General features: G+C 34.8%; 1 protein-coding gene and 10 non-coding genes across 11 annotated transcripts; all 11 read left to right on the top strand.

Annotated features, from left to right (window-relative positions):
- Positions 1-4,416: 4,416 nt before the first annotated feature.
- Trnal-cag (transfer RNA leucine (anticodon CAG)) lies at positions 4,417-4,500 on the top strand. The gene has a single exon. It is a non-coding gene; the product is annotated as a tRNA-Leu (tRNA).
- Positions 4,501-4,820: 320 nt separating this feature from the next.
- Positions 4,821-4,904, top strand: Trnal-cag (transfer RNA leucine (anticodon CAG)). The gene has a single exon. It is a non-coding gene; the product is annotated as a tRNA-Leu (tRNA).
- Positions 4,905-5,224: 320 nt separating this feature from the next.
- On the top strand, positions 5,225-5,308 carry Trnal-cag (transfer RNA leucine (anticodon CAG)). Its single transcript has one exon. It is a non-coding gene; the product is annotated as a tRNA-Leu (tRNA).
- Positions 5,309-6,436: 1,128 nt separating this feature from the next.
- Trnal-cag (transfer RNA leucine (anticodon CAG)) lies at positions 6,437-6,520 on the top strand. The gene has a single exon. It is a non-coding gene; the product is annotated as a tRNA-Leu (tRNA).
- Positions 6,521-6,840: 320 nt separating this feature from the next.
- Trnal-cag (transfer RNA leucine (anticodon CAG)) lies at positions 6,841-6,924 on the top strand. The gene has a single exon. It is a non-coding gene; the product is annotated as a tRNA-Leu (tRNA).
- Positions 6,925-7,244: 320 nt separating this feature from the next.
- Trnal-cag (transfer RNA leucine (anticodon CAG)) lies at positions 7,245-7,328 on the top strand. The gene has a single exon. It is a non-coding gene; the product is annotated as a tRNA-Leu (tRNA).
- Positions 7,329-8,052: 724 nt separating this feature from the next.
- Trnal-cag (transfer RNA leucine (anticodon CAG)) lies at positions 8,053-8,136 on the top strand. Its single transcript has one exon. It is a non-coding gene; the product is annotated as a tRNA-Leu (tRNA).
- Positions 8,137-8,456: 320 nt separating this feature from the next.
- Trnal-cag (transfer RNA leucine (anticodon CAG)) lies at positions 8,457-8,540 on the top strand. Its single transcript has one exon. It is a non-coding gene; the product is annotated as a tRNA-Leu (tRNA).
- A 724-nt stretch (positions 8,541-9,264) lies between these two features.
- On the top strand, positions 9,265-9,348 carry Trnal-cag (transfer RNA leucine (anticodon CAG)). Its single transcript has one exon. It is a non-coding gene; the product is annotated as a tRNA-Leu (tRNA).
- A 320-nt stretch (positions 9,349-9,668) lies between these two features.
- On the top strand, positions 9,669-9,752 carry Trnal-cag (transfer RNA leucine (anticodon CAG)). Its single transcript has one exon. It is a non-coding gene; the product is annotated as a tRNA-Leu (tRNA).
- Positions 9,753-22,590: 12,838 nt separating this feature from the next.
- LOC127705897 (serpin B6-like) lies at positions 22,591-24,100 on the top strand. The gene has a single exon (XM_052210260.1). The coding sequence runs from the start codon at positions 22,783-22,785 to the stop codon at positions 23,914-23,916; it is 1,134 nt and encodes a 377-aa protein (XP_052066220.1). The 5' UTR covers positions 22,591-22,782; the 3' UTR covers positions 23,917-24,100.
- Positions 24,101-26,295: the final 2,195 nt, after the last annotated feature.

Genomic DNA, 26,295 nt, shown 5'->3' with positions numbered 1-26,295 from the left:
TGGTAACATACAGTCAATCTCAAGATATCTGTTTTAATCTGAAATGCAATGTAAATTTAACAATGGGGTACACATTGTCTTCCTTTACTTCAGAAAATAAATTTGAACCTTGGTGATAATCACCGTATATATATATATATTTTCTGTACCTCACCATGGTAAGCACTTTTCATGTAATACCTTTCCTTATAAATATAAATGGACTATTCTTTATTATTGATTATATCAGCATATTCAATGACTTCCATCCTATGAAAAGTAGTTCATAATGATTGCTTAGTCACTGTATTGTGTGTATTGCAAGAACATCAAGTCAGGAGCCTCTGTCCTTTGTTAGTCTTGTATGTTTTTAATTTTAGTTCATTTATATGTTTTGGAGTTTAGTGTCACGTCAATTTCCACTGAACTAGTACATATTTTAATTAGGGGCCAGTTGAGGACCACCTCCGGGTGCGGGATTTTCTCGCTGCGTTGAAGACCCATTGATGGCCTTCGGCTGTTGTCTGCTCTTTGGTCTAGTTGTTGTCTCTTTGACATATTCCCCATTTCCATTCTCAATTTTATCAAGTAACATAATGTTAAATGTACATTGCAACATGTCAACTCTTTCGATGACAATACTTTTTCTAGAAACTATAACAGTTCCTCCAAACAAAATTATTTCCAAGTAGAAAGTAATTTATGAACGAAATAAGCGCAGCTGGATACGCTCGCAGAGGTCCAACTCTATACAGTTAGGGCAAAAATGGACACAATATTCAAGCTTGATACCGGTCTGAATTTGGATTGTAATTAAATATTTGACATATTAAAATTTCTTAAAAAATATTTAGATCCTGAATGTCAGTCAATTTGGAAAGGTGCGTTTGATTACTTCATCACTAAAATCGATAATATGGATTTAAAACAAGATATTGTTTATACGCATCTGAATTCAAAACTTACCGCTTTATTATCAAGAAATGATAAACGCGTATTATAAAATAAAATCCAATTTGAAATTCGATTTTCAAGTACAACATGTATATAATAATCCACTTTTTTGTAATCCAAACATAACATACAACGGTAAAATGCTACTGTTTGAAAAATTCATTCAAACAGGCTTGATACGGATAAGAGACGTTTGCTATGAATTTATGCCGGGTTTCTTCACATCGAATTCAATAGTCGAAATAATTAAACAAAAATTTCCTGATGAAAAAACGGCTTTCGAAAAAATCATTCGATGTATTCCTGACGAGTGAAAAGAACTATTAAAATCCGAAAATCCTCTTAATGTTGAGATTACTCCGATTGTTAAAATTTGTTTAGATAACGACAAAGGCTGTGTTTGGATATACGCCAGAGGTGGCCTATGGTTATCCATAGGTACCTTTCGTTTGATATTCTATATATCAAAATATCAAACCATTGGTACCCAAAGATACCTATGGGTAACCATAGGCTGCCTTAGGCGTATATCCAAACACAGCCAAAGAAATTCACCTTAGAAGTGCTGTGACGAATTTATTTTACAGCCTTCTGTCAAAATTTTTTGAAACGCCCTCTGCTGAAAAGCATTGGGCGGAGCGATATCCGTCTCTCAATTTCAAAAGTCTTTATTCAGTTGTCAATCAAAGTGGTTTACCCCCTGATTGTCATTGCTTAAACTATAGGATTGTCCATCGAGCAATTTTGCACTCGAAAAACTGGTCAGAATAGGTTAGACAGATACTGGCACATGCAAAACGTGCGGCCAGGGTACAGAAAATCTTAGTCACCTGTTTGTACTTTGTCAAAAGCTCAAACAATTCATGATTACCTGAAGGACATATTACTAGTACTCAACATTTTTATTAATTACCCACCTGACATGGTTAATTCTAATGATTATGAACAGTTCTTTTTTACTTAGGTTTTTGAAACGTACACTAGTTATTAATACTTATTTTCTTATTTTTTTCCTCAGTGTAGCCCGACTATGCATATTCAAAACACGGAATTTAAAAGTTTTTCATGACAAAGATATTGATGCACTTCGTTTATTCAAGTACACAATTAAAAAATACATTGAATACGCATACACGTATTATAAAATGACACAACAAAGACAATTATTCTATAAATATTTTTTACACAATAACACTTTATTAGATATTCAAAATGACTACATAGTTTTTTGTCTAGACAGTTACTTTCATTTGATTGGTTGATAGAACAAAGGATCGCATTCCAATGTAAAATTATCGATCGCATTTAGGTGTGTTCGATTTTTGTAAAAATAAAAAAGAGTTGTCTCGCTTTCAATATATATCTTATATTGAATTTGTCCTGTTACAATTCATATATAGATATAAGAAGATGTGGTATGAGTGCCAATGAGACAACTCTCCATCCAAGTCAAAATTTATAAAAGTAAACCATTATAGGTCACAGTACGGTCTTCAACACGGAGCCTTGGCTCAAACCGAAAAGTAAGCTATAAAGGGCATATACACTTTTTGAAAAATGAATCATTATAAAATAAATTGGGACAAATATGTTATAATTTCCTTTTAAAGTTTTTAACGTGTATCATCTAGATGTATTTTATTTTTTTAATAATGTAGGAGGATAACTACTAACAACTCTGTAAATAGAAAAATTCTCACCAAAGAGGAATGTCTCATGGTGACAGTATGTAAATATGTAATAAACATTTTATTAATGATAAAAATAAGGCGCTGCGTTCAGGTCGCAGTCTGGTTCTCCAGGCGTGGGTTCGAATCCCACTTCTGACAAATTGAAGAAGCTACGATGATATGAATTGTAAACCAACTAATGTCGTCTACGGATCAGAGTCTAACCTTTGCGGATTGGTATATATCGGTGAAACGAAAGGAAGGCTAAATAAACAACAATTCAAGCGACATTATTTACCAGCATTTTAACCAGCATGATCATTCAGTCCTTACTATGCAAGCTCGCATCATCGAAAAAATATACCACAGGACTAACAATCCTCATCTTGCAACACCTCTCGGTAGACAAAAAGGAAACAACTGGATTCGCCAATTGGGAACTGTGACACCATATGGTTGCAATGACAAAATTGATGGTATAGGTATTCTATCTAGTCCTTCCTGTAGCTCGATGAATATGATGAACATTTTTAACTCTACTCCTCGACGTAGACGCAGTCATGGTCATCGTCATTATACATCACATACTCTCCATGATCTGCCAGTTATACAAAAGCCGTTAGATATTCATCACATTCGCACGAAGTTTTATTCATTACCCCTTTCAACACTTCATTCTATGTACAACTTATGTTTGGAAACCACTGTTACAAACCCCTATTCAAACCAATACAAACTTACAGCTTTCATCTCGGATATTGCAAGTCACAGACTTCAAACCAGCTCGCATTGGAAAAGATGAAAAGGAAAAAAAAGATCCTTTCTAAAACTTTCCTTTGCCAACAAAAGTCTCGATGCCATCAACTTGGGCAATATACTTCATCATAAATCAGTTTACTCAAAAACACCTCCCCATTTAAAAGATCAGTCTGTACCCATCATTTCCAGATATCTATACCAAACCAATTGCAACTAAAATTTTCAATTACAAACACGTGTTGCAGGATCTCAATATTGATGACTTCTAGTCTAAACCTCCTGATTGCACATGTGCTAGTTCCCCATTCATATATTAGGCAGGTCACGTTATTACTGGTGACCTAAATACTGATGGATTCAGTCGAGGATTATGCGAGGCAATGGATTAAACGCGAGAAAGAAGACGCGTACGTAGATACTCTTTCCAAATAGATTAAGGCTGAAAGGTCGTTGATACAAACCAGAATTAAAAAAACTGAATGGGTCTATGAATATCCATGCTAAACCAATCTTTAAAGACCCAAAAATGTTGCAAAACACCTGTTCTACCTCCATGACAAATATGTTGTCCCCGCAGATAAATCCCCAAACAACTTTGGATTTTGTGTGTAAATCACATTACGTAAACTGCTTGATAAATGAATGAGACATTGACAATTCACTTGAAAACTCAACATGTACCCGAACGACACTTACCAATGAGGAAATCCTGGATTCGAATCCCACTTCTGACAAATTGTATATTTTTATTGGCACCTATACATGTTATAGACATCTCAGGAACAGTTTAACCATTGAAAAAGATGTTTGACACAATACCGCCAATTCTTAGATGCGCAAACCCTGTTTTTAATGAAAAGAACCTCTTTAAATCTCGTTTCTGAACGAGGATATTCTCTTAATTGACATGCAAGAAGTGTTTTATCGAAGCAATTACTTATAATTCTATCTATAAAAGCTTGATCTGATCCATGACTCTAACTAGCCTTGAATTGAAGCATTTATTTGGGTGCTGAGATATAAAGGGACAAATTAGTGTCAATTTTGATGTCTTGTCAGGATGGCCGAGTGGTCTAAGGCGCTGCGTTCAGGTCGCAGTCTGGTTCTCCAGGCGTGGGTTCGAATCCCACTTCTGACAAATTGTATATTTTTATTGGCACCTATACATGTTATAGACATCTCAGGAACAGTTTAACCATTGAAAAAGATGTTTGACACAATACCGCCAATTCTTAGATGCGCAAACCCTGTTTTTAATGAAAAGAACCTCTTTAAATCTCGTTTCTGAACGAGGATATTCTCTTAATTGACATGCAAGAAGTGTTTTATCGAAGCAATTACTTATAATTCTATCTATAAAAGCTTGATCTGATCCAGGACTCTAACTAGGCTTGAATTGAAGCATTTATTTGGGTGCTGAGATATAAAGGGACAAATTAGTGTCAATTTTGATGTCTTGTCAGGATGGCCGAGTGGTCTAAGGCGCTGCGTTCAGGTCGCAGTCTGGTTCTCCAGGCGTGGGTTCGAATCCCACTTCTGACAAATTGTATATTTTTATTGGCACCTATACATGTTATAGACATCTCAGGAACAGTTTAACCATTGAAAAAGATGTTTGACACAATACCGCCAATTCTTAGATGCGCAAACCCTGTTTTTAATGAAAAGAACCTCTTTAAATCTCGTTTCTGAACGAGGATATTCTCTTAATTGACATGCAAGAAGTGTTTTATCGAAGCAATTACTTATAATTCTATCTATAAAAGCTTGATCTGATCCAGGACTCTAACTAGGCTTGAATTGAAGCATTTATTTGGGTGCTGAGATATAAAGGGACAAATAAGTGTCAATTTTGATGTCTTGTCAGGATGGCCGAGTGGTCTAAGGCGCTGCGTTCAGGTCGCAGTCTGGTTCTCCAGGCGTGGGTTCGAATCCCACTTCTGACAAATTGTATATTTTTATTGGCACCTATACATGTTATAGACATCTCAGGAACAGTTTAACCATTGAAAAAGATGTTTGACACAATACCGCCAATTCTTAGATGCGCAAACCCTGTTTTTAATGAAAAGAACCTCTTTAAATCTCGTTTCTGAACGAGGATATTCTCTTAATTGACATGTAAGAAGTGTTTTATCGAAGCAATTACTTATAATTCTATCTATAAAAGCTTGATCTGATCCAGGACTCTAACTAGGCTTGAATTGAAGCATTTATTTGGGTGCTGAGATATAAAGGGACAAATTAGTGTCAATTTTGATGTCTTGTCAGGATGGCCGAGTGGTCTAAGGCGCTGCGTTCAGGTCGCAGTCTGGTTCTCCAGGCGTGGATTCGAATCCCACTTCTGACAAATTGTATATTTTTATTGGCACCTATACATGTTATAGACATCTCAGGAACAGTTTAACCATTGAAAAAGATGTTTGACACAATACCGCCAATTCTTAGATGCGCAAACCCTGTTTTTAATGAAAAGAACCTCTTTAAATCTCGTTTCTGAACGAGGATATTCTCTTAATTGACATGCAAGAAGTGTTTTATCGAAGCAATTACTTATAATTCTATCTATAAAAGCTTGATCTGATCCAGGACTCTAACTAGGCTTGAATTGAAGCATTTATTTGGGTGCTGAGATATAAAGGGACAAATTAGTGTCAATTTTGATGTCTTGTCAGGATGGCCGAGTGGTCTAAGGCGCAGCGTTCAGGTCGCAGTCTGGTTCTCCAGGCGTGGGTTCGAATCCCACTTCTGACAAATTGTATATTTTTATTGGCACCTATACATGTTATAGACATCTCAGGAACAGTTTAACCATTGAAAAAGATGTTTGACACAATACCGCCAATTCTTAGATGCGCAAACCCTGTTTTTAATGAAAAGAACCTCTTTAAATCTCGTTTCTGAACGAGGATATTCTCTTAATTGACATGCAAGAAGTGTTTTATCGAAGCAATTACTTATAATTCTATCTATAAAAGCTTGATCTGATCCAGGACTCTAACTAGGCTTGAATTGAAGCATTTATTTGGGTGCTGAGATATAAAGGGACAAATTAGTGTCAATTTTGATGTCTTGTCAGGATGGCCGAGTGGTCTAAGGCGCTGCGTTCAGGTCGCAGTCTGGTTCTCCAGGCGTGGGTTCGAATCCCACTTCTGACAAATTGTATATTTTTATTGGCACCTATACATGTTATAGACATCTCAGGAACAGTTTAACCATTGAAAAAGATGTTTGACACAATACCGCCAATTCTTAGATGCGCAAACCCTGTTTTTAATGAAAAGAACCTCTTTAAATCTCGTTTCTGAACGAGGATATTCTCTTAATTGACATGCAAGAAGTGTTTTATCGAAGCAATTACTTATAATTCTATCTATAAAAGCTTGATCTGATCCAGGACTCTAACTAGGCTTGAATTGAAGCATTTATTTGGGTGCTGAGATATAAAGGGACAAATTAGTGTCAATTTTGATGTCTTGTCAGGATGGCCGAGTGGTCTAAGGCGCTGCGTTCAGGTCGCAGTCTGGTTCTCCAGGCGTGGGTTCGAATCCCACTTCTGACAAATTGTATATTTTTATTGGCACCTATACATGTTATAGACATCTCAGGAACAGTTTAACCATTGAAAAAGATGTTTGACACAATACCGCCAATTCTTAGATGCGCAAACCCTGTTTTTAATGAAAAGAACCTCTTTAAATCTCGTTTCTGAACGAGGATATTCTCTTAATTGACATGCAAGAAGTGTTTTATCGAAGCAATTACTTATAATTCTATCTATAAAAGCTTGATCTGATCCAGGACTCTAACTAGGCTTGAATTGAAGCATTTATTTGGGTGCTGAGATATAAAGGGACAAATTAGTGTCAATTTTGATGTCTTGTCAGGATGGCCGAGTGGTCTAAGGCGCTGCGTTCAGGTCGCAGTCTGGTTCTCCAGGCGTGGGTTCGAATCCCACTTCTGACAAATTGTATATTTTTATTGGCACCTATACATGTTATAGACATCTCAGGAACAGTTTAACCATTGAAAAAGATGTTTGACACAATACCGCCAATTCTTAGATGCGCAAACCCTGTTTTTAATGAAAAGAACCTCTTTAAATCTCGTTTCTGAACGAGGATATTCTCTTAATTGACATGCAAGAAGTGTTTTATCGAAGCAATTACTTATAATTCTATCTATAAAAGCTTGATCTGATCCAGGACTCTAACTAGGCTTGAATTGAAGCATTTATTTGGGTGCTGAGATATAAAGGGACAAATTAGTGTCAATTTTGATGTCTTGTCAGGATGGCCGAGTGGTCTAAGGCGCAGCGTTCAGGTCGCAGTCTGGTTCTCCAGGCGTGGGTTCGAATCCCACTTCTGACAAATTGTATATTTTTATTGGCACCTATACATGTTATAGACATCTCAGGAACAGTTTAACCATTGAAAAAGATGTTTGACACAATACCGCCAATTCTTAGATGCGCAAACCCTGTTTTTAATGAAAAGAACCTCTTTAAATCTCGTTTCTGAACGAGGATATTCTCCTAATTGACATGCAAGAAGTGTTTTATCGAAGCAATTACTTATAATTCTATCTATAAAAGCTTGATCTGATCCAGGACTCTAACTAGGCTTGAATTGAAGCATTTATTTGGGTGCTGAGATATAAAGGGACAAATTAGTGTCAATTTTGATGTCTTGTCAGGATGGCCGAGTGGTCTAAGGCGCTGCGTTCAGGTCGCAGTCTGGTTCTCCAGGCGTGGGTTCGAATCCCACTTCTGACAAATTGTATATTTTTATTGGCACCTATACATGTTATAGACATCTCAGGAACAGTTTAACCATTGAAAAAGATGTTTGACACAATACCGCCAATTCTTAGATGCGCAAACCCTGTTTTTAATGAAAAGAACCTCTTTAAATCTCGTTTCTGAACGAGGATATTCTCTTAATTGACATGCAAGAAGTGTTTTATCGAAGCAATTACTTATAATTCTATCTATAAAAGCTTGATCTGATCCAGGACTCTAACTAGGCTTGAATTGAAGCATTTATTTGGGTGCTGAGATATAAAGGGACAAATTAGTGTCAATTTTGATGTCTTGTCAGGATGGCCGAGTGGTCTAAGGCGCTGCGTTCAGGTCGCAGTCTGGTTCTCCAGGCGTGGGTTCGAATCCCACTTCTGACAAATTGTATATTTTTATTGGCACCTATACATGTTATAGACATCTCAGGAACAGTTTAACCATTGAAAAAGATGTTTGACACAATACCGCCAATTCTTAGATGCGCAAACCCTGTTTTTAATGAAAAGAACCTCTTTAAATCTCGTTTCTGAACGAGGATATTCTCTTAATTGACATGCAAGAAGTGTTTTATCGAAGCAATTACTTATAATTCTATCTATAAAAGCTTGATCTGATCCAGGACTCTAACTAGGCTTGAATTGAAGCATTTATTTGGGTGCTGAGATATAAAGGGACAAATTAGTGTCAATTTTGATGTCTTGTCAGGATGGCCGAGTGGTCTAAGGCGCAGCGTTCAGGTCGCAGTCTGGTTCTCCAGGCGTGGGTTCGAATCCCACTTCTGACAAATTGTATATTTTTATTGGCACCTATACATGTTATAGACATCTCAGGAACAGTTTAACCATTGAAAAAGATGTTTGACACAATACCGCCAATTCTTAGATGCGCAAACCCTGTTTTTAATGAAAAGAACCTCTTTAAATCTCGTTTCTGAACGAGGATATTCTCCTAATTGACATGCAAGAAGTGTTTTATCGAAGCAATTACTTATAATTCTATCTATAAAAGCTTGATCTGATCCAGGACTCTAACTAGGCTTGAATTGAAGCATTTATTTGGGTGCTGAGATATAAAGGGACAAATTAGTGTCAATTTTGATGTCTTGTCAGGATGGCCGAGTGGTCTAAGGCGCTGCGTTCAGGTCGCAGTCTGGTTCTCCAGGCGTGGGTTCGAATCCCACTTCTGACAAATTGTATATTTTTATTGGCACCTATACATGTTATAGACATCTCAGGAACAGTTTAACCATTGAAAAAGATGTTTGACACAATACCGCCAATTCTTAGATGCGCAAACCCTGTTTTTAATGAAAAGAACCTCTTTAAATCTCGTTTCTGAACGAGGATATTCTCTTAATTGACATGCAAGAAGTGTTTTATCGAAGCAATTACTTATAATTCTATCTATAAAAGCTTGATCTGATCCAGGACTCTAACTAGGCTTGAATTGAAGCATTTATTTGGGTGCTGAGATATAAAGGGACAAATAAGTGTCAATTTTGATGTCTTGTCAGGATGGCCGAGTGGTCTAAGGCGCTGCGTTCAGGTCGCAGTCTGGTTCTCCAGGCGTGGGTTCGAATCCCACTTCTGACAAATTGTATATTTTTATTGGCACCTATACATGTTATAGACATCTCAGGAACAGTTTAACCATTGAAAAAGATGTTTGACACAATACCGCCAATTCTTAGATGCGCAAACCCTGTTTTTAATGAAAAGAACCTCTTTAAATCTCGTTTCTGAACGAGGATATTCTCTTAATTGACATGCAAGAAGTGTTTTATCGAAGCAATTACTTATAATTCTATCTATAAAAGCTTGATCTGATCCAGGACTCTAACTAGGCTTGAATTGAAGCATTTATTTGGGTGCTGAGATATAAAGGGACAAATTAGTGTCAATTTTGATGTCTTGTCAGGATGGCCGAGTGGTCTAAGGCGCAGCGTTCAGGTCGCAGTCTGGTTCTCCAGGCGTGGGTTCGAATCCCACTTCTGACAAATTGTATATTTTTATTGGCACCTATACATGTTATAGACATCTCAGGAACAGTTTAACCATTGAAAAAGATGTTTGACACAATACCGCCAATTCTTAGATGCGCAAACCCTGTTTTTAATGAAAAGAACCTCTTTAAATCTCGTTTCTGAACGAGGATATTCTCTTAATTGACATGCAAGAAGTGTTTTATCGAAGCAATTACTTATAATTCTATCTATAAAAGCTTGATCTGATCCAGGACTCTAACTAGGCTTGAATTGAAGCATTTATTTGGGTGCTGAGATATAAAGGGACAAATTAGTGTCAATTTTGATGTCTTGTCAGGATGGCCGAGTGGTCTAAGGCGCTGCGTTTAGGTCGCAGTCTGGTTCTCCCACATTTATATAGAGATTGTCCAGAATTTAAATGTTTTAAATGCTGTCAACAGGGACATATAAGTAAAAACTGTTCAGAGAATAAATGTAGGAGTTGCCTACGCCGGACAAAAAATGATTGTGATTGTCTCACATGAAAGCGGTATTTTGGAGAAGGATTCGGTGAAATACCCGCAGGAAAAAGAAAAACACCCTGGGGTAGTGTTTCTGACAATAAAAGAAAATATCAAGAAATTAACACCAGTTTTGAAGAAAACAATGCAGAATTAAAAGAAAGTGAACATGAAAATGATCTGGTTAGTGTAGATACGTCAGATATTAATTCCTCAGTCATTTGTTCGGAACAGGGAACCAGTGATCATGTGATAAAGTCAAAGGTCATAAAAGTTGTGGCAGATATACACACAAGTAGTAACATGTGTGATATGTGGAATCTAATGGTGAGGATGGTAATAGGGAAGACGCTGATGATTATAGAGGTAATGGTAATGGAGACGTTGATGATGGTAATGGAGAAATTGGTGATGGTAATGAAGGTGATGGTATTGGTAATGGAGATGAAGATAATGAGGATGAATTTACCGACGCTGATGAATCAATGGAGGATGATGTTACAGAAACCGTTGATAACGCGTCCGACAATGGTGAAAAGACAAAGATCGCGACAGACAATGATGAAAAGTCAAAGATCGCGACCGACAATGGTGAAAAGACAAAGATCGCGACTGAGATGACAGATAAAGACAGTGAGCAGATTTCAGATGGACATGTTTTTTAACTGTTAGCAATATTAGTAAATGTAATTTATTGTTAAGTACAAATGAACTAACAAATGAAAATGTTTCATGTGAAACTACTGTTAATGATGAAAAAATGAGTATCATTCCCTTTCTGGAACAAACATGCAGCCAGGGTGGAGATGATGGTGTTTGTGGTGAATTAGACGAAATTACTATGGACACTGACCCATTGACTGAAGAAAGTCAGTGGGCTAGTGTAGATGAAAAATGCAAAAATGTGTTTTAAAAAAAGAAAGACGAAAAACATTGAAAGTTAAGGTTAATGTAAAGGCAGATGTTAATGTTGGCTCATCAGAAAAAAAATAAAAACAAATAAAAATGGATTGTAAATATTATATAATACTCAATATATTTTATATAGTGATGGCTATGTTTAATGTTATAAGTCTTAATTGTAACGGACTTTGTGATTATAATAAAAAGGAATTGTATTTTTTCATTGTGATTTTATGATATTATATGTTTACAAGAAACATTCTGGAATGGTTTGTTTGTAGAAAGAATTAAAAGAGATAAAACTATTTGGGATGGAGATGTTTTTTTTTAGTAATAGTGGTAATAACAGACAAGGTGTTGCTATTCTTGTTAGTAAGAAATTAAAAAATATTTTTTTAGAAGTGGAAAATGATAATGGAAGATTTATTCATATAAAAGGGACAATTAATGATAAATTAATTGACATTTATAATATATATGCACCAAATAATGTAAATGAAAGATATGAGTTTTTCTTAAAGTGTAAAAATAAAATTAGTAAATGAAAATATGTATTAGTTGCTGGAGATTTTAATACTACTTTATCCAGTTTAGACAAGAGTGGGAAAACCCTACATTGTAATGATAAGGCTGTAAAATCCTTATGTAATTTTATGCAAGAAAAAGATTTATATGATATATGGAGAAATAGAAATATTAATACAAAAGTTTTTTCTAGAAAACAGGTTGTAAAAGGGTTTTTAACCCAAAGCAGAATAGACTATTTTCTTGTTTCAATAGATTTAAAATCAAGTATTAAGAATATTCATTATAAAGATACTAGTTTTAGTGATCATAATATTGTCAGCATGAAAGTAGATTTTTGTAATGTAGAAAGAGGTCCAGGTGTGTGGAATTTTTAATAATTCATTTTTACAAGATGAATTATTTACTGATAAAATAAAGAGACTATTTGCAGAGGAAATTGGGTCAGATCTTTATATGTCAAATCCTTTAATTTGGTGGGATAATTTAAAATTTACGATTAAAAGATTATGCCAAATCTATGGCAAAGAAAAGCAAAAAGATTTAAACAGGGAATATTATAAATTGCAGAATAAAATTCAAGAATTAACAGTAAAATCTGCAAATGGTATTCAGATAAATAGTGAACAATTTTTAGAATTGAAAACACAATTAGAAGATATTGAAACATACAAATGTAAAGGTGCAATTTTGAGATACAAGTCAGTGGGCTCTAGAAAGTGATAGAAATACTGCATATTTTTTTGAAATTAGAAAAGTATTAACAGAATAAGAATGTGATAAGTGAAATAAAAGATTGTGATGGGAAAATTGTCACAGAAAAAAATGATCTACTAGATGTTATACATGATTATTATAAACATTTGTTTTCTTGTGTTAGTATTGATATGCATTCAGTTGATGAATTATTGAATAATGTTAATGTCAAAATTGATGATGAGGATGTAGAAATGTGTGATGATGAAATTAATATTGAGGAAATTGAAAAATCCTTAAAAGGTATGAAAAAAGGGAAAACACCTGGACCAGATGGTATAACTGCAGAATTTTTTTTTTTTTTTTTAATGAATTAAAACACGTATTACTCTATATTTATCAAAGTATTGTGGAAAATGAGGAATTATCTAGAGCTATGAGATATGGGAATATAAATATAATATTAAAAAACAAAGGTGATAAATCAGATTTGAAAAACTTTAGGTCAATTAGCTTGTTGAATGTTGATTACAAAATACTTGCAAGAGTTATGGCAAATAGATTTAATTATGTACTTCCAAAAGTTATTTCACCAAATCAAAGCTGTTGTATCTTAGGAAAAGATATCTCTGATACAGTTGCTAGTGTGAGGGATATTATGGATTTAGTAGAAATGGATGATATAGAATGTTATTTATTAAAATTAGATCAAAGAAAAAGTATTTGACAGAGCTGGACACGAGTATCTGTTTGCAGTTTTAGACAAATTTGGATTTGGTAATAAATTCAAAAACTGGATAAAAATATTTTACACAAACATTTTTAGTTCAGTTAAATGTAATGGATTTTTGACTTCATACTTTAGATTGAATCAAAGCGCGAAAGCGCTGTAAAGGCAGTTAATTTCAGGTTGTGTGTAATTTTAGTCCAGTTATATCATTATCTTGCATAGTACAGTGTACTTATGAGAGGTGGCTTCCAGTATTTAAGATTTAGAGTTCTCTAATGATATTGAACAAGTTTCATGAATGTCATATTCTGAGCATTATATGAAGGTGATTGTTCTAACTTGTTTATGAACTAGTGCATTATGTCCAGTTTGTACCCTGTTTATAGTCAAATACGGTTTAATATAGTTGGGCATTTTCTTTTTAGGAATAAATACCAGGTATCAACTGTATTTTATTCAACTTTGCAAATGTGGTTTGTTACTAGTAATCATGGATGATAGTCGTTTAATTGGCAATCATACCATATCTCCTTATTTGTATAATGATCTATATTCAATGACCTCAGGTACAAAAAAAATGTATGTAACTAAACTATGATGGGAAACCTTTGACTTCTTTCTTTTATATAAACTTTTGATTTGGAAGCATAAAACTATGTAGAATACTCCTGTTGAACTTATCGTGCATAGATGAATGCTGGTGTTAAATCTCAGTACATTTTGACGGTTAAGGGCAATTTGTATGACTGTTACTTTGATATAATTAACTTGCACATAGTATATGTGTGTATCTGTGAAATTACATATTGGATATACCAAGCATATATTTTGGCATGGTTGATGATAATAGATATTGTGGCATAATTATAAAACGCACTTTATATGGATAATATGATATATTAATTTTATTTGTAAACTATGGTAACATACAGTCAATCTCAAGATATCTGTTTTAATCTGAAATGCAATGTAAATTTAACAATGGGGTACACATTGTCTTCCTTTACTTCAGAAAATAAATTTCAACCTTGGTGATAATCACCGTATATATATATATATTTTCTGTACCTCACCATGGTAAGCACTTTTCATGTAATACCTTTCCTTATAAATATAAATGGACTATTCTTTATTATTGATTATATCAGCATATTCAATGACTTCCATCCTATGAAAAGTAGTTCATAATGATTGCTTAGTCACTGTATTGTGTGTATTGCAAGAACATCAAGTCAGGAGCCTCTGTCCTTTGTTAGTCTTGTATGTTTTTAATTTTAGTTCATTTATATGTTTTGGAGTTTAGTGTCACGTCAATTTCCACTGAACTAGTACATATTTTAATTAGGGGCCAGCTGAGGACCACCTCCGGGTGCGGGATTTTCTCGCTGCGTTGAAGACCCATTGATGGCCTTCGGCTGTTGTCTGCTCTTTGGTCTAGTTGTTGTCTCTTTGACATATTCCCCATTTCCATTCTCAATTTTATCAAGTAACATAATGTTAAATGTACATTGCAACATGTCAACTCTTTCGATGACAATACTTTTTCTAGAAACTATAACAGTTCCTCCAAACAAAATTATTTCCAAGTAGAAAGTAATTTATGAACGAAATAAGCGCAGCTGGATACGCTCGCAGAGGTCCAACTCTATACAGTTAGGGCAAAAATGGACACAATATTCAAGCTTGATACCGGTCTGAATTTGGATTGTAATTAAATATTTGACATATTAAAATTTCTTAAAAAATATTTAGATCCTGAATGTCAGTCAATTTGGAAAGGTGCGTTTGATTACTTCATCACTAAAATCGATAATATGGATTTAAAACAAGATATTGTTTATACGCATCTGAATTCAAAACTTACCGCTTTATTATCAAGAAATGATAAACGCGTATTATAAAATAAAATCCAATTTGAAATTCGATTTTCAAGTACAACATGTATATAATAATCCACTTTTTTGTAATCCAAACATAACATACAACGGTAAAATGCTACTGTTTGAAAAATTCATTCAAACAGGCTTGATACGGATAAGAGACGTTTGCTATGAATTTATGCCGGGTTTCTTCACATCGAATTCAATAGTCGAAATAATTAAACAAAAATTTCCTGATGAAAAAACGGCTTTCGAAAAAATCATTCGATGTATTCCTGACGAGTGAAAAGAACTATTAAAATCCGAAAATCCTCTTAATGTTGAGATTACTCCGATTGTTAAAATTTGTTTAGATAACGACAAAGGCTGTGTTTGGATATACGCCAGAGGTGGCCTATGGTTATCCATAGGTACCTTTCGTTTGATATTCTATATATCAAAATATCAAACCATTGGTACCCAAAGATACCTATGGGTAACCATAGGCTGCCTTAGGCGTATATCCAAACACAGCCAAAGAAATTCACCTTAGAAGTGCTGTGACGAATTTATTTTACAGCCTTCTGTCAAAATTTTTTGAAACGCCCTCTGCTGAAAAGCATTGGGCGGAGCGATATCCGTCTCTCAATTTCAAAAGTCTTTATTCAGTTGTCAATCAAAGTGGTTTACCCCCTGATTGTCATTGCTTAAACTATAGGATTGTCCATCGAGCAATTTTGCACTCGAAAAACTGGTCAGAATAGGTTAGACAGATACTGGCACATGCAAAACGTGCGGCCAGGGTACAGAAAATCTTAGTCACCTGTTTGTACTTTGTCAAAAGCTCAAACAATTCATGATTACCTGAAGGACATATTACTAGTACTCAACATTTTTATTAATTACCCACCTGACATGGTTAATTCTAATGATTATGAACAGTTCTTTTTTACTTAGGTTTTTGAAACGTACACTAGTTATTAATACTTATTTTCTTATTTTTTTCCTCAGTGTAGCCCGACTATGCATATTCAAAACACGGAATTTAAAAGTTTTTCATGACAAAGATATTGATGCACTTCGTTTATTCAAGTACACAATTAAAAAATACATTGAATACGCATACACGTATTATAAAATGACACAACAAAGACAATTATTCTATAAATATTTTTTACACAATAACACTTTATTAGATATTCAAAATGACTACATAGTTTTTTGTCTAGACAGTTACTTTCATTTGATTGGTTGATAGAACAAAGGATCGCATTCCAATGTAAAATTATCGATCGCATTTAGGTGTGTTCGATTTTTGTAAAAATAAAAAAGAGTTGTCTCGCTTTCAATATATATCTTATATTGAATTTGTCCTGTTACAATTCATATATAGATATAAGAAGATGTGGTATGAGTGCCAATGAGACAACTCTCCATCCAAGTCAAAATTTATAAAAGTAAACCATTATAGGTCACAGTACGGTCTTCAACACGGAGCCTTGGCTCAAACCGAAAAGTAAGCTATAAAGGGCATATACACTTTTTGAAAAATGAATCATTATAAAATAAATTGGGACAAATATGTTATAATTTCCTTTTAAAGTTTTTAACGTGTATCATCTAGATGTATTTTATTTTTTTAATAATGTAGGAGGATAACTACTAACAACTCTGTAAATAGAAAAATTCTCACCAAAGAGGAATGTCTCATGGTGACAGTATGTAAATATGTAATAAACATTTTATTAATGATAAAAATAAGGCGCTGCGTTCAGGTCGCAGTCTGGTTCTCCAGGCGTGGGTTCGAATCCCACTTCTGACAAATTGAAGAAGCTACGATGATATGAATTGTAAACCAACTAATGTCGTCTACGGATCAGAGTCTAACCTTTGCGGATTGGTATATATCGGTGAAACGAAAGGAAGGCTAAATAAACAACAATTCAAGCGACATTATTTACCAGCATTTTAACCAGCATGATCATTCAGTCCTTACTATGCAAGCTCGCATCATCGAAAAAATATACCACAGGACTAACAATCCTCATCTTGCAACACCTCTCGGTAGACAAAAAGGAAACAACTGGATTCGCCAATTGGGAACTGTGACACCATATGGTTGCAATGACAAAATTGATGGTATAGGTATTCTATCTAGTCCTTCCTGTAGCTCGATGAATATGATGAACATTTTTAACTCTACTCCTCGACGTAGACGCAGTCATGGTCATCGTCATTATACATCACATACTCTCCATGATCTGCCAGTTATACAAAAGCCGTTAGATATTCATCACATTCGCACGAAGTTTTATTCATTACCCCTTTCAACACTTCATTCTATGTACAACTTATGTTTGGAAACCACTGTTACAAACCCCTATTCAAACCAATACAAACTTACAGCTTTCATCTCGGATATTGCAAGTCACAGACTTCAAACCAGCTCGCATTGGAAAAGATGAAAAGGAAAAAAAAGATCCTTTCTAAAACTTTCCTTTGCCAACAAAAGTCTCGATGCCATCAACTTGGGCAATATACTTCATCATAAATCAGTTTACTCAAAAACACCTCCCCATTTAAAAGATCAGTCTGTACCCATCATTTCCAGATATCTATACCAAACCAATTGCAACTAAAATTTTCAATTACAAACACGTGTTGCAGGATCTCAATATTGATGACTTCTAGTCTAAACCTCCTGATTGCACATGTGCTAGTTCCCCATTCATATATTAGGCAGGTCACGTTATTACTGGTGACCTAAATACTGATGGATTCAGTCGAGGATTATGCGAGGCAATGGATTAAACGCGAGAAAGAAGACGCGTACGTAGATACTCTTTCCAAATAGATTAAGGCTGAAAGGTCGTTGATACAAACCAGAATTAAAAAAACTGAATGGGTCTATGAATATCCATGCTAAACCAATCTTTAAAGACCCAAAAATGTTGCAAAACACCTGTTCTACCTCCATGACAAATATGTTGTCCCCGCAGATAAATCCCCAAACAACTTTGGATTTTGTGTGTAAATCACATTACGTAAACTGCTTGATAAATGAATGAGACATTGACAATTCACTTGAAAACTCAACATGTACCCGAACGACACTTACCAATGAGGAAATCCTGGATAATCATAGGTCTGTTCTATGTTCCTTTGGAATTTCAACCAAAGATGAAGAACTGGATCTTCCATCCCTGTATTGGATACCTAAACTACACAAATGTCCTTTCAAAAAACGTTATATTGCTGGGTCTTCCAAGTGCTCCACGAAACCTCTCTAAATTATTAACATCAATGTTATCAGCAATTAAGGCCGGCCTTCAAAGCTATTGTGAAACTACCTATTCTAGAGGTGGCGTGAATCAGTCTAAAAAAATCCAAAGATCTTTTGGAGTACATACAATCTAAGCTCTTTCATCTTGCAATAGTATTACAACATTTGACTTTTCTACACTTTACAGTATCCTTTAATTTCACTTTCCGCTATATAGATGATGTTCTATCACTAAATAGTTCAAAAGTTGGTGACTATGTTGAACGCATCTATCCCATCGAACTTGAGATAAAGGATACGACTGGTACACTTCAGTCTGCCTCATATCTTGACTTACATCTAGAAATTGACAATGAGGGTCGGTTAAAATCAAAACTTTACGACAAAAGAGATGATTTCAGCTTCTCAATTGTGAACTTCCCATTTCTATGTAGCAACATTCCAGCAGCTCCTGCATATGGAGTATTTATCTCCCAGTTAATACGATATTCCATGGCTTGTATCTCCTATCATGATTTCCTTGATAGAGGGTTGATGCTCCCAAAAATGCTATTAAACCAAGAGTTCCAAGTGGTGAAGTTAAAATCATCCCTTCGTAACTTTTACGGACGCCATCACGAGTTGGTTGATCGTTATGGAATATCTGTTTCACTGATTACAACGGATATGTTCCAATTGTCTTAACTACAATCCCGTCCCCTTTCCCCGAATGTGACCTACCGAATTAGACTTATCACCGGTTTGTACTAACATAGGCAACACGACGGGTGCCACATGTGGAGCAGAATCTGATTACTCTTCCGGAGCACCTGAGATCACCCCCAGTTTTTGGTGGGGTACGTGTTGCTCAGTCTTTAGTTGTATATGTTGTGTTTTGCGTACTCAGCGGCTTAACCGAAGAACTAGAACAAAGGAAAATTCACTCTTCTTTTGAAAAAGTCGAGAAAATCGATAGTAAAACAATGACGGTTACGATACTGATCAAAAGTTATTTCTAAACAACAATCGTACATTTTAAAGAAATTAATTGTTAAACTGTGTTATTAGAAATATACATACAAAGACACGATGTTGTATGATCATTATTTACAGAGATAATTGCATTGAAAGCTTGTGAAACTGAAATTTAAAAAATCTTTGCTGTATAATGATTAAAAAAAATGGAAAAATCATGTATATACAAAATCTAAAGACCTTTCAGGTCAAAACATTTCGGAGTGTTCCACAAAGTCCTTAACCTGTTACAATTTCCCAAAATATACCTATTTGTCACATCTTAAGTTTTCGAGTACACCGATCTGCTCTTGTCACGTGAATTTTCAATATAGAAATATTGTCTTTTCGTGAATATAACAATTTAAAAGTCATGTCTTTGCAGGTTAAAAAATTAAATAGAGAATATCATATGGCTTTTTCAATATCACATCCGTATCAACCAGAGACAGCAATATAATCCCAAGAGCTCTGCTCGAGGGATTATATTGGTTGAGGGTTGATACGGTGTGTGATATTGAAAAAGCTATATCATATACACTTTATTATATACATATACCTCACGTAGATGTGTTTAATGTGACATGACGTCATACAGATAAGGGGGGTTGAAATGACGTCATACAGATTAGAGGTTTGACATGACGTCATACAGATTAGGGGTTTGATTAAGCCTTTGCAACAGTGACTACAATAGATGACGTGACGTCATATAGATTAAAGGTGTGATAAAGGCTGTGGCTGTGTTTGGATATACGCCAGAGGTGGCCTATGGTTATCCATAGGTACCTTTCGTTTGATATTCTATATATCAAAATATCAAACCATTGGTACCCAAAGATACCTATGGGTAACCATAGGCTGCCTTAGGCGTATATCCAAACACAGCCTGTGTTTGGATATACGCCAGAGGTGGCCTATGGTTATCCATAGGTACCTTTCGTTTGATATTCTATATATCAAAATATCAAACCATTGGTACCCAAAGATACCTATGGGTAACCATAGGCTGCCTTAGGCGTATATCCAAACACAGCCAAAGCCTTTGCAACCGTGCTGATATCGATATCATCACGGGTGGCTGATACAGCACGCTTGCCAATGATTGTATTACACATACAATTTATCTGTATTTACTACTAAGTATATAATAAATATAATTATTTTTATAAAGTAGGTTAACTGTTCAAAGATTTTTACTATTCTTTTATACAATTTTAAGAAAAGATCGGCTGTGTTTGGATATACGCCTAAGGCAGCCTATGGTTACCCATAGGTATCTTTGGGTACCAATGGTTTGATATTTTGATATATAGAATATCAAACCAAAGGTACCTATGGATAACCATAGGCCACCTCTAGCGTATATCCAAACACAGCCGTAGTCTCGATTTCTGTACATGTATTTGCGGTCTTCTCGATCTATTCGCATTCATTGTTTAAATCGGGATAAGGTCCGTCTGAATTTGCTTGGTAACTTAATTTCAAAAATGTTAATCTTTGCTGCATATTAATCGATTCCAGTGAACTTTTTTCCCAGAACTTCTCTGATCTAGGTGCATACATATAATTGGGGTGTTCCAGAGAGCTATAAAGCCAGTAGAAAAATAAATTGAAGTTGGTAATCCAGGAATTTATTCTCATGTCTTGCTGTTCGGGGTGAGCTAAGGCTCAGTGTTGAAGGCCTTACTTTGACCTATAATGGTTTACTTTTACAACTTGTGACTTGGATGGAGAGTTGTCTCATTGGCACTCATACCACATTTTCTTATATCTATCATAGCAACATTTTAAACCAATTTTACATAAAGCTCTTATAGCCTGCTATACTGAGTCTCGTCGTTTGCTATATATATTTAGGAGGGAAATGATAACATTATATGAAAATTTTGATTTTATTTCAATTTGATTTAATTGTTACTATATTTACCAGAACCTTTTTATCAATAAGTAAATCTATTGTTGATAGCGTCATTGCGAAAACTTGACAAACATTGAAAAGATCAAGATTTCTGTGTATATAGTGCAGGTAATATTTTGTCACCAGATTTCCCACTGTACTGTTGTTTGTCTGTTGGTCTTTTTCATTTTTAGTCACGACGTTGTCAGTTTATTTTCAATTTTAGTTATGGCATTGTCTGTTTATTTTCGACTTATGAGTTTGAATGTCCCTTTGATATCGTTCGCCTCTCTTTTACACTTGTTATGATAAATCAAAATAATTGAAGAATCTTGGCGTAAAATGCATCGACACTAATGCACACTGAAATAAAAATTACATCTTAACGAAAACGTCTTTAAATCGAATAAATGTTTATCTTTCAGCATTATTGCCTTCTTTGTAAATATGTCAAAACTGCAAGGTCGTGAGAAATCAAATATAATACACTCGAAGCATTTAACAATCGCCTACGATACAGTCATAAACTAATAAATTTCATTCAAATTAATGGCTATTATGAGAAAGACAATATTTTCTCCTACAATAAAGGACGTCATGTTTCACATCACTCAAAAAGGATTAGAAAAGTTAATATGCATACATCATTAAAAAAAAATTTGTTCTGTATGTGTAACACATGTAATATGTAATTCAGATATTTATTATTTATTGTCACTAAATTTGTTTCATGTAAATTAATAAGCGTTATTTTATTTTAAAACTACAGGTACTTTTGTTTCATGGAATCGTGTAGGGAAAAGGTTGGGGATGGGGTGATCAGATGCAGGGTTACAATTTCTAATCAGTCTCTACAACAACGCAGCTAAGTATACAAGACAAAAGCGGAGATAGAAAATTACTTTTAAAATATCAATGAACATACATATATATATGTGTGTATGTATGTATTGTATGTATACCTATATATCTGAACCCCGGGCTAAATTACCTTCAGTTCTTATCATGCATGTGAAGGTCACACTATACATGTATTAACATATATGATCATTATCATACACACAAGTACAAAGTGGTAAATATCGATCACATTCACTTTAATTTGTGTTTCCTTAAAGCTACTTTCCGCATCGTAGAACACTTATAAATTATACTAAATTAAACACGCCTACCCAGGAAGGATTTGTAATAAAACTGACTACTTTGCTGTTGTAAAAAAGATTAGTCTCAGCAACACGAACTGTCGAAAATGAGTAGTGCATTCGAGAAATCGGTTCTTGAATTCTCATTACCACTATATCAAGCACTAGAAAAAGAAGGAAATGTGTTTATGTCACCGTACAGTGTATCTGCCGCGTTGATGTTACTTCTTTTGGGAACAGATGGTGATACTAAAACAGAATTAGAAACGGCATTAAAACTTCAGGGACAAACAGGTTCTTCTGCCCATGAAGGATACAATTCACTGCAGAATAAACTGTGTTCTAAATCAGGAAACGGTGTATTAGTGGCAATAGCCAATAGATTATTTTCGAAATTAGGAGTAGATTTGAAGACAAATTTCACCGATGCTGCCCTGAAATATTATGGCAGTGAAGTACAACTGATGGACTTTGAAAACAAAGCTGAAGAAGCAAGAATTCAGATTAACTCTTGGATAGAAAAACAAACCAGGGATAAGATAAAGGATCTTCTAACTCCGAATCTTCTGACTAAGGATACAATGATGGTTTTAACAAATGCTATATATTTTAAGGGTGATTGGGAGCTCAAGTTTGATGAAGGAAATACTTCCAGGCAACCCTTTCACGTCAGCGACGAAAATGTGATCGCAGTAGATATGATGTTTGGTAAAAAGAAAGTTATGTCCGGTGAATTTGACGAGTTGGATTGTAAGTGTTTGCAACTGCCGTACAAAGGGGACACACTTTCTATGATGATTATTCTACCAAACAAAAAGATGGGTTTGACTGTATTAGAAAGTAATCTGACCGTTTCGACATTACAAAAAGCCATTGACAGTACTTATAAACAAGAAACTAATATTTCCATACCGAAATTTAAAATAGAGGCTACATTTGATCTGACTAAAGTTTTACCAAAGCTTGGCATCACAAAAATATTCGATACTAAAGCTGACTTTGGTGGGATATATCAAGATGGTGGGAAAGATGTGTATGTGAGCGACGCCATACACAAGGCTTTTGTTGAAGTGAACGAGGAAGGAACAGAAGCAGCTGCTGCCACCGCTCTTGTAATGACCCGGATGATGATGCCACTTCCGCCATTTGAGTTTAAAGCAGACCACCCGTTCTTGTTTTTAATCCGTGAAAATGAATCTGGAACTATACTTTTCATTGGCCGATATTCAAAGCCGACTTAAAGATTTGTTTATGCATGTATTGACAACATTCAAACAGTGAAGTTTCATATGCATTGGAACAATTAAGAGTATCATGTAAATTTTCTTTTTAATTTAACTAGATTATAATTATACTTGTAAAAGTCTGCTTTACTGAAAATTGCAAAACTAAATAATACATATACAAATAAATATAGTTTATGGATCTTTTCGTGAATATGTTTTACCAGGTATATCTCTGCTAGGGTCATATATGGAAAACTCATCACTAGACATTTACAGTACACATCACCCTGAGAAAAACGTTATGACGCGTAATAGAATATAGAATGGGAACGGGGAATGTGTCAAAGAGACAACGACTAGACCTAGGAGCAGAACACATCCAAAGGCAACCAATGGGTCTTCAACGCAGCGAGAAAATCCCGCACCCGGAGGCGGGTTTCAGCTGGGCACTTTACAATAATGTAAACAATTTCATCGAAATTAACGCCACACTAAACTCCGAAACATACAAATCTACTTTACTAAGTAAAAGTTACAATTAAACTGGCTGCTTATTATGTAAAAAAAAGAATAGTCAAAATGGGTCTACATCATAAAACTATTGCAGATTTCCTTCAAGCAAATTCCTATATCTTCACCTTTTGATGCAGCCGTTTGTCATCCAACCCCTGTTTTGTAGAAAATTATTTCTACATTCGTATTTGTATTCATGAGGATGTTATTACATACAACATGTGTAGTTTTACATTTAACTGTGTTTACAGTGTTGTTTATCGTAATACTGATATTATTGGGTTATGAGCTTTCTCGAAATCAGGTTTTGTTTGTGTGATTTTCTTTGAGCCATTTGTTATTCCACTAATCTAGATAGTAGCAGGCTACACGATTGAGTGATAGCTGAACGTCCAGTGGCAAATATGTCATGCATATTCAAAAAGGTTGATCGGGATAAGGGTTGGACAACTTTGGCACTTGTAGCACCTTGAAAATGATAGGATATTTAAAAGAAGCGGATATGTTGCATGCAACAGGCCCGGACACATTAGAAAAATGTTGTGAAGATTAGTTAACTAACGTGCAGAGATCGCACTCATCCTACTGAAGACATCGTATAAAAAAAATGATAAGTCCCCATTCCGACTGGACGTGGTTGCTTATTTTTACATTCTGCACAGCCAAACGGACACCGGTACCCCACTTTAGCAAGATATCCAGATATGACTTTATTGTTTTTCCCCAGTCAACCCTTGGGGTCATACTATATGAAAACAGAGGACTTATTTTCCCGTGGATTTGTTTCACACCAGGGCAACTTTCAAAACGTGCCCCAATCTTTACTTAAATTCACACTCATCACAACTGACTGTGTCTACTTTAAGGTTTTAATAATATAATGGCACATTATAAACAAATCAGAACACCTAATTATTACCGCCAGATAATTGTTCAAAACCGAAATTTTGACAGATTTAAAAAAAAAATTAGAATATTTATCCAAAAAGTATATAGGCAGGATTTCGTTGACTCAATCCAAATTCCTGTCGGTAGTAAAGCTATGTCTTGTTTTTGGGATACACATTAATTAATTTTAGTTAGTGATGTCATAGGGTGCATCATTTGAATAAAACATGTAATTTTAAAATTTGCAATTTGTATCAAAATGCCTACATCAGCAACATGTACTGCTGAATAGAGTTTTGGTTTATAATGCAAATTTATAAAATCGTTGCCAAATAGTTAAAGTACATGTATATGATATAAAGTTCAATATTCTGTTTCTAGAAGAATTTTAGATTTCCTAGCTGTGAGTGAAACAAATACTTAGATTTCCACCCTGTGAGTGAAACAAATACTTCAGATTTCCACCCTGTGAGTGAAGCAAATACTTCAGATTTCCACCCTGTGAGTGAAACAAATACCTCAGATTTCCACCCTGTGAGTGAAACAAATACTTCAGATTTCCACCCTGTGAGTGAAAGAAATAGCCTGCAAACAATTACATGGAAAATCGGCCTTATCTCTTTATCAGACCGAGTGCCAACCAAACACTTTCTATAAGAGCTTTTCTTAAACCTTACTATGTAAGTCGAGTAAATGTTTTGAAATTCGGCAGTTTATTTGTTTCAACAAATATTCGGGTATTGAAAAATTTGTGTAAATTAATCAGAATTATCAATATAGAAGTATGTTCTCCAGGTTGATCATCGATCACTCATCTTTTTATGCTCGTTTTGTACAAACTTGTCATGCGCAGAATCTGTATGCAATTATATGTAAAAATGTCTTTCTTTGTACCATTAAATTAACTTGGTTTTATAAGAAATAAAGAATCTGAATCTATATAAGAAGCCTGCATTATTTCTGAAAGTTGACGCACATTTCGTGTTATTAGTT

This window comes from Mytilus californianus, unplaced genomic scaffold (genome assembly GCF_021869535.1).
Source record: "Mytilus californianus isolate M0D057914Y unplaced genomic scaffold, xbMytCali1.0.p SCAF_6, whole genome shotgun sequence".
Classification (NCBI taxonomy): domain Eukaryota; kingdom Metazoa; phylum Mollusca; class Bivalvia; order Mytilida; family Mytilidae; genus Mytilus; species Mytilus californianus.
Note: the sequence above shows the minus strand (reverse complement) of the source record. Positions and strands in the feature narration are given on the sequence as shown.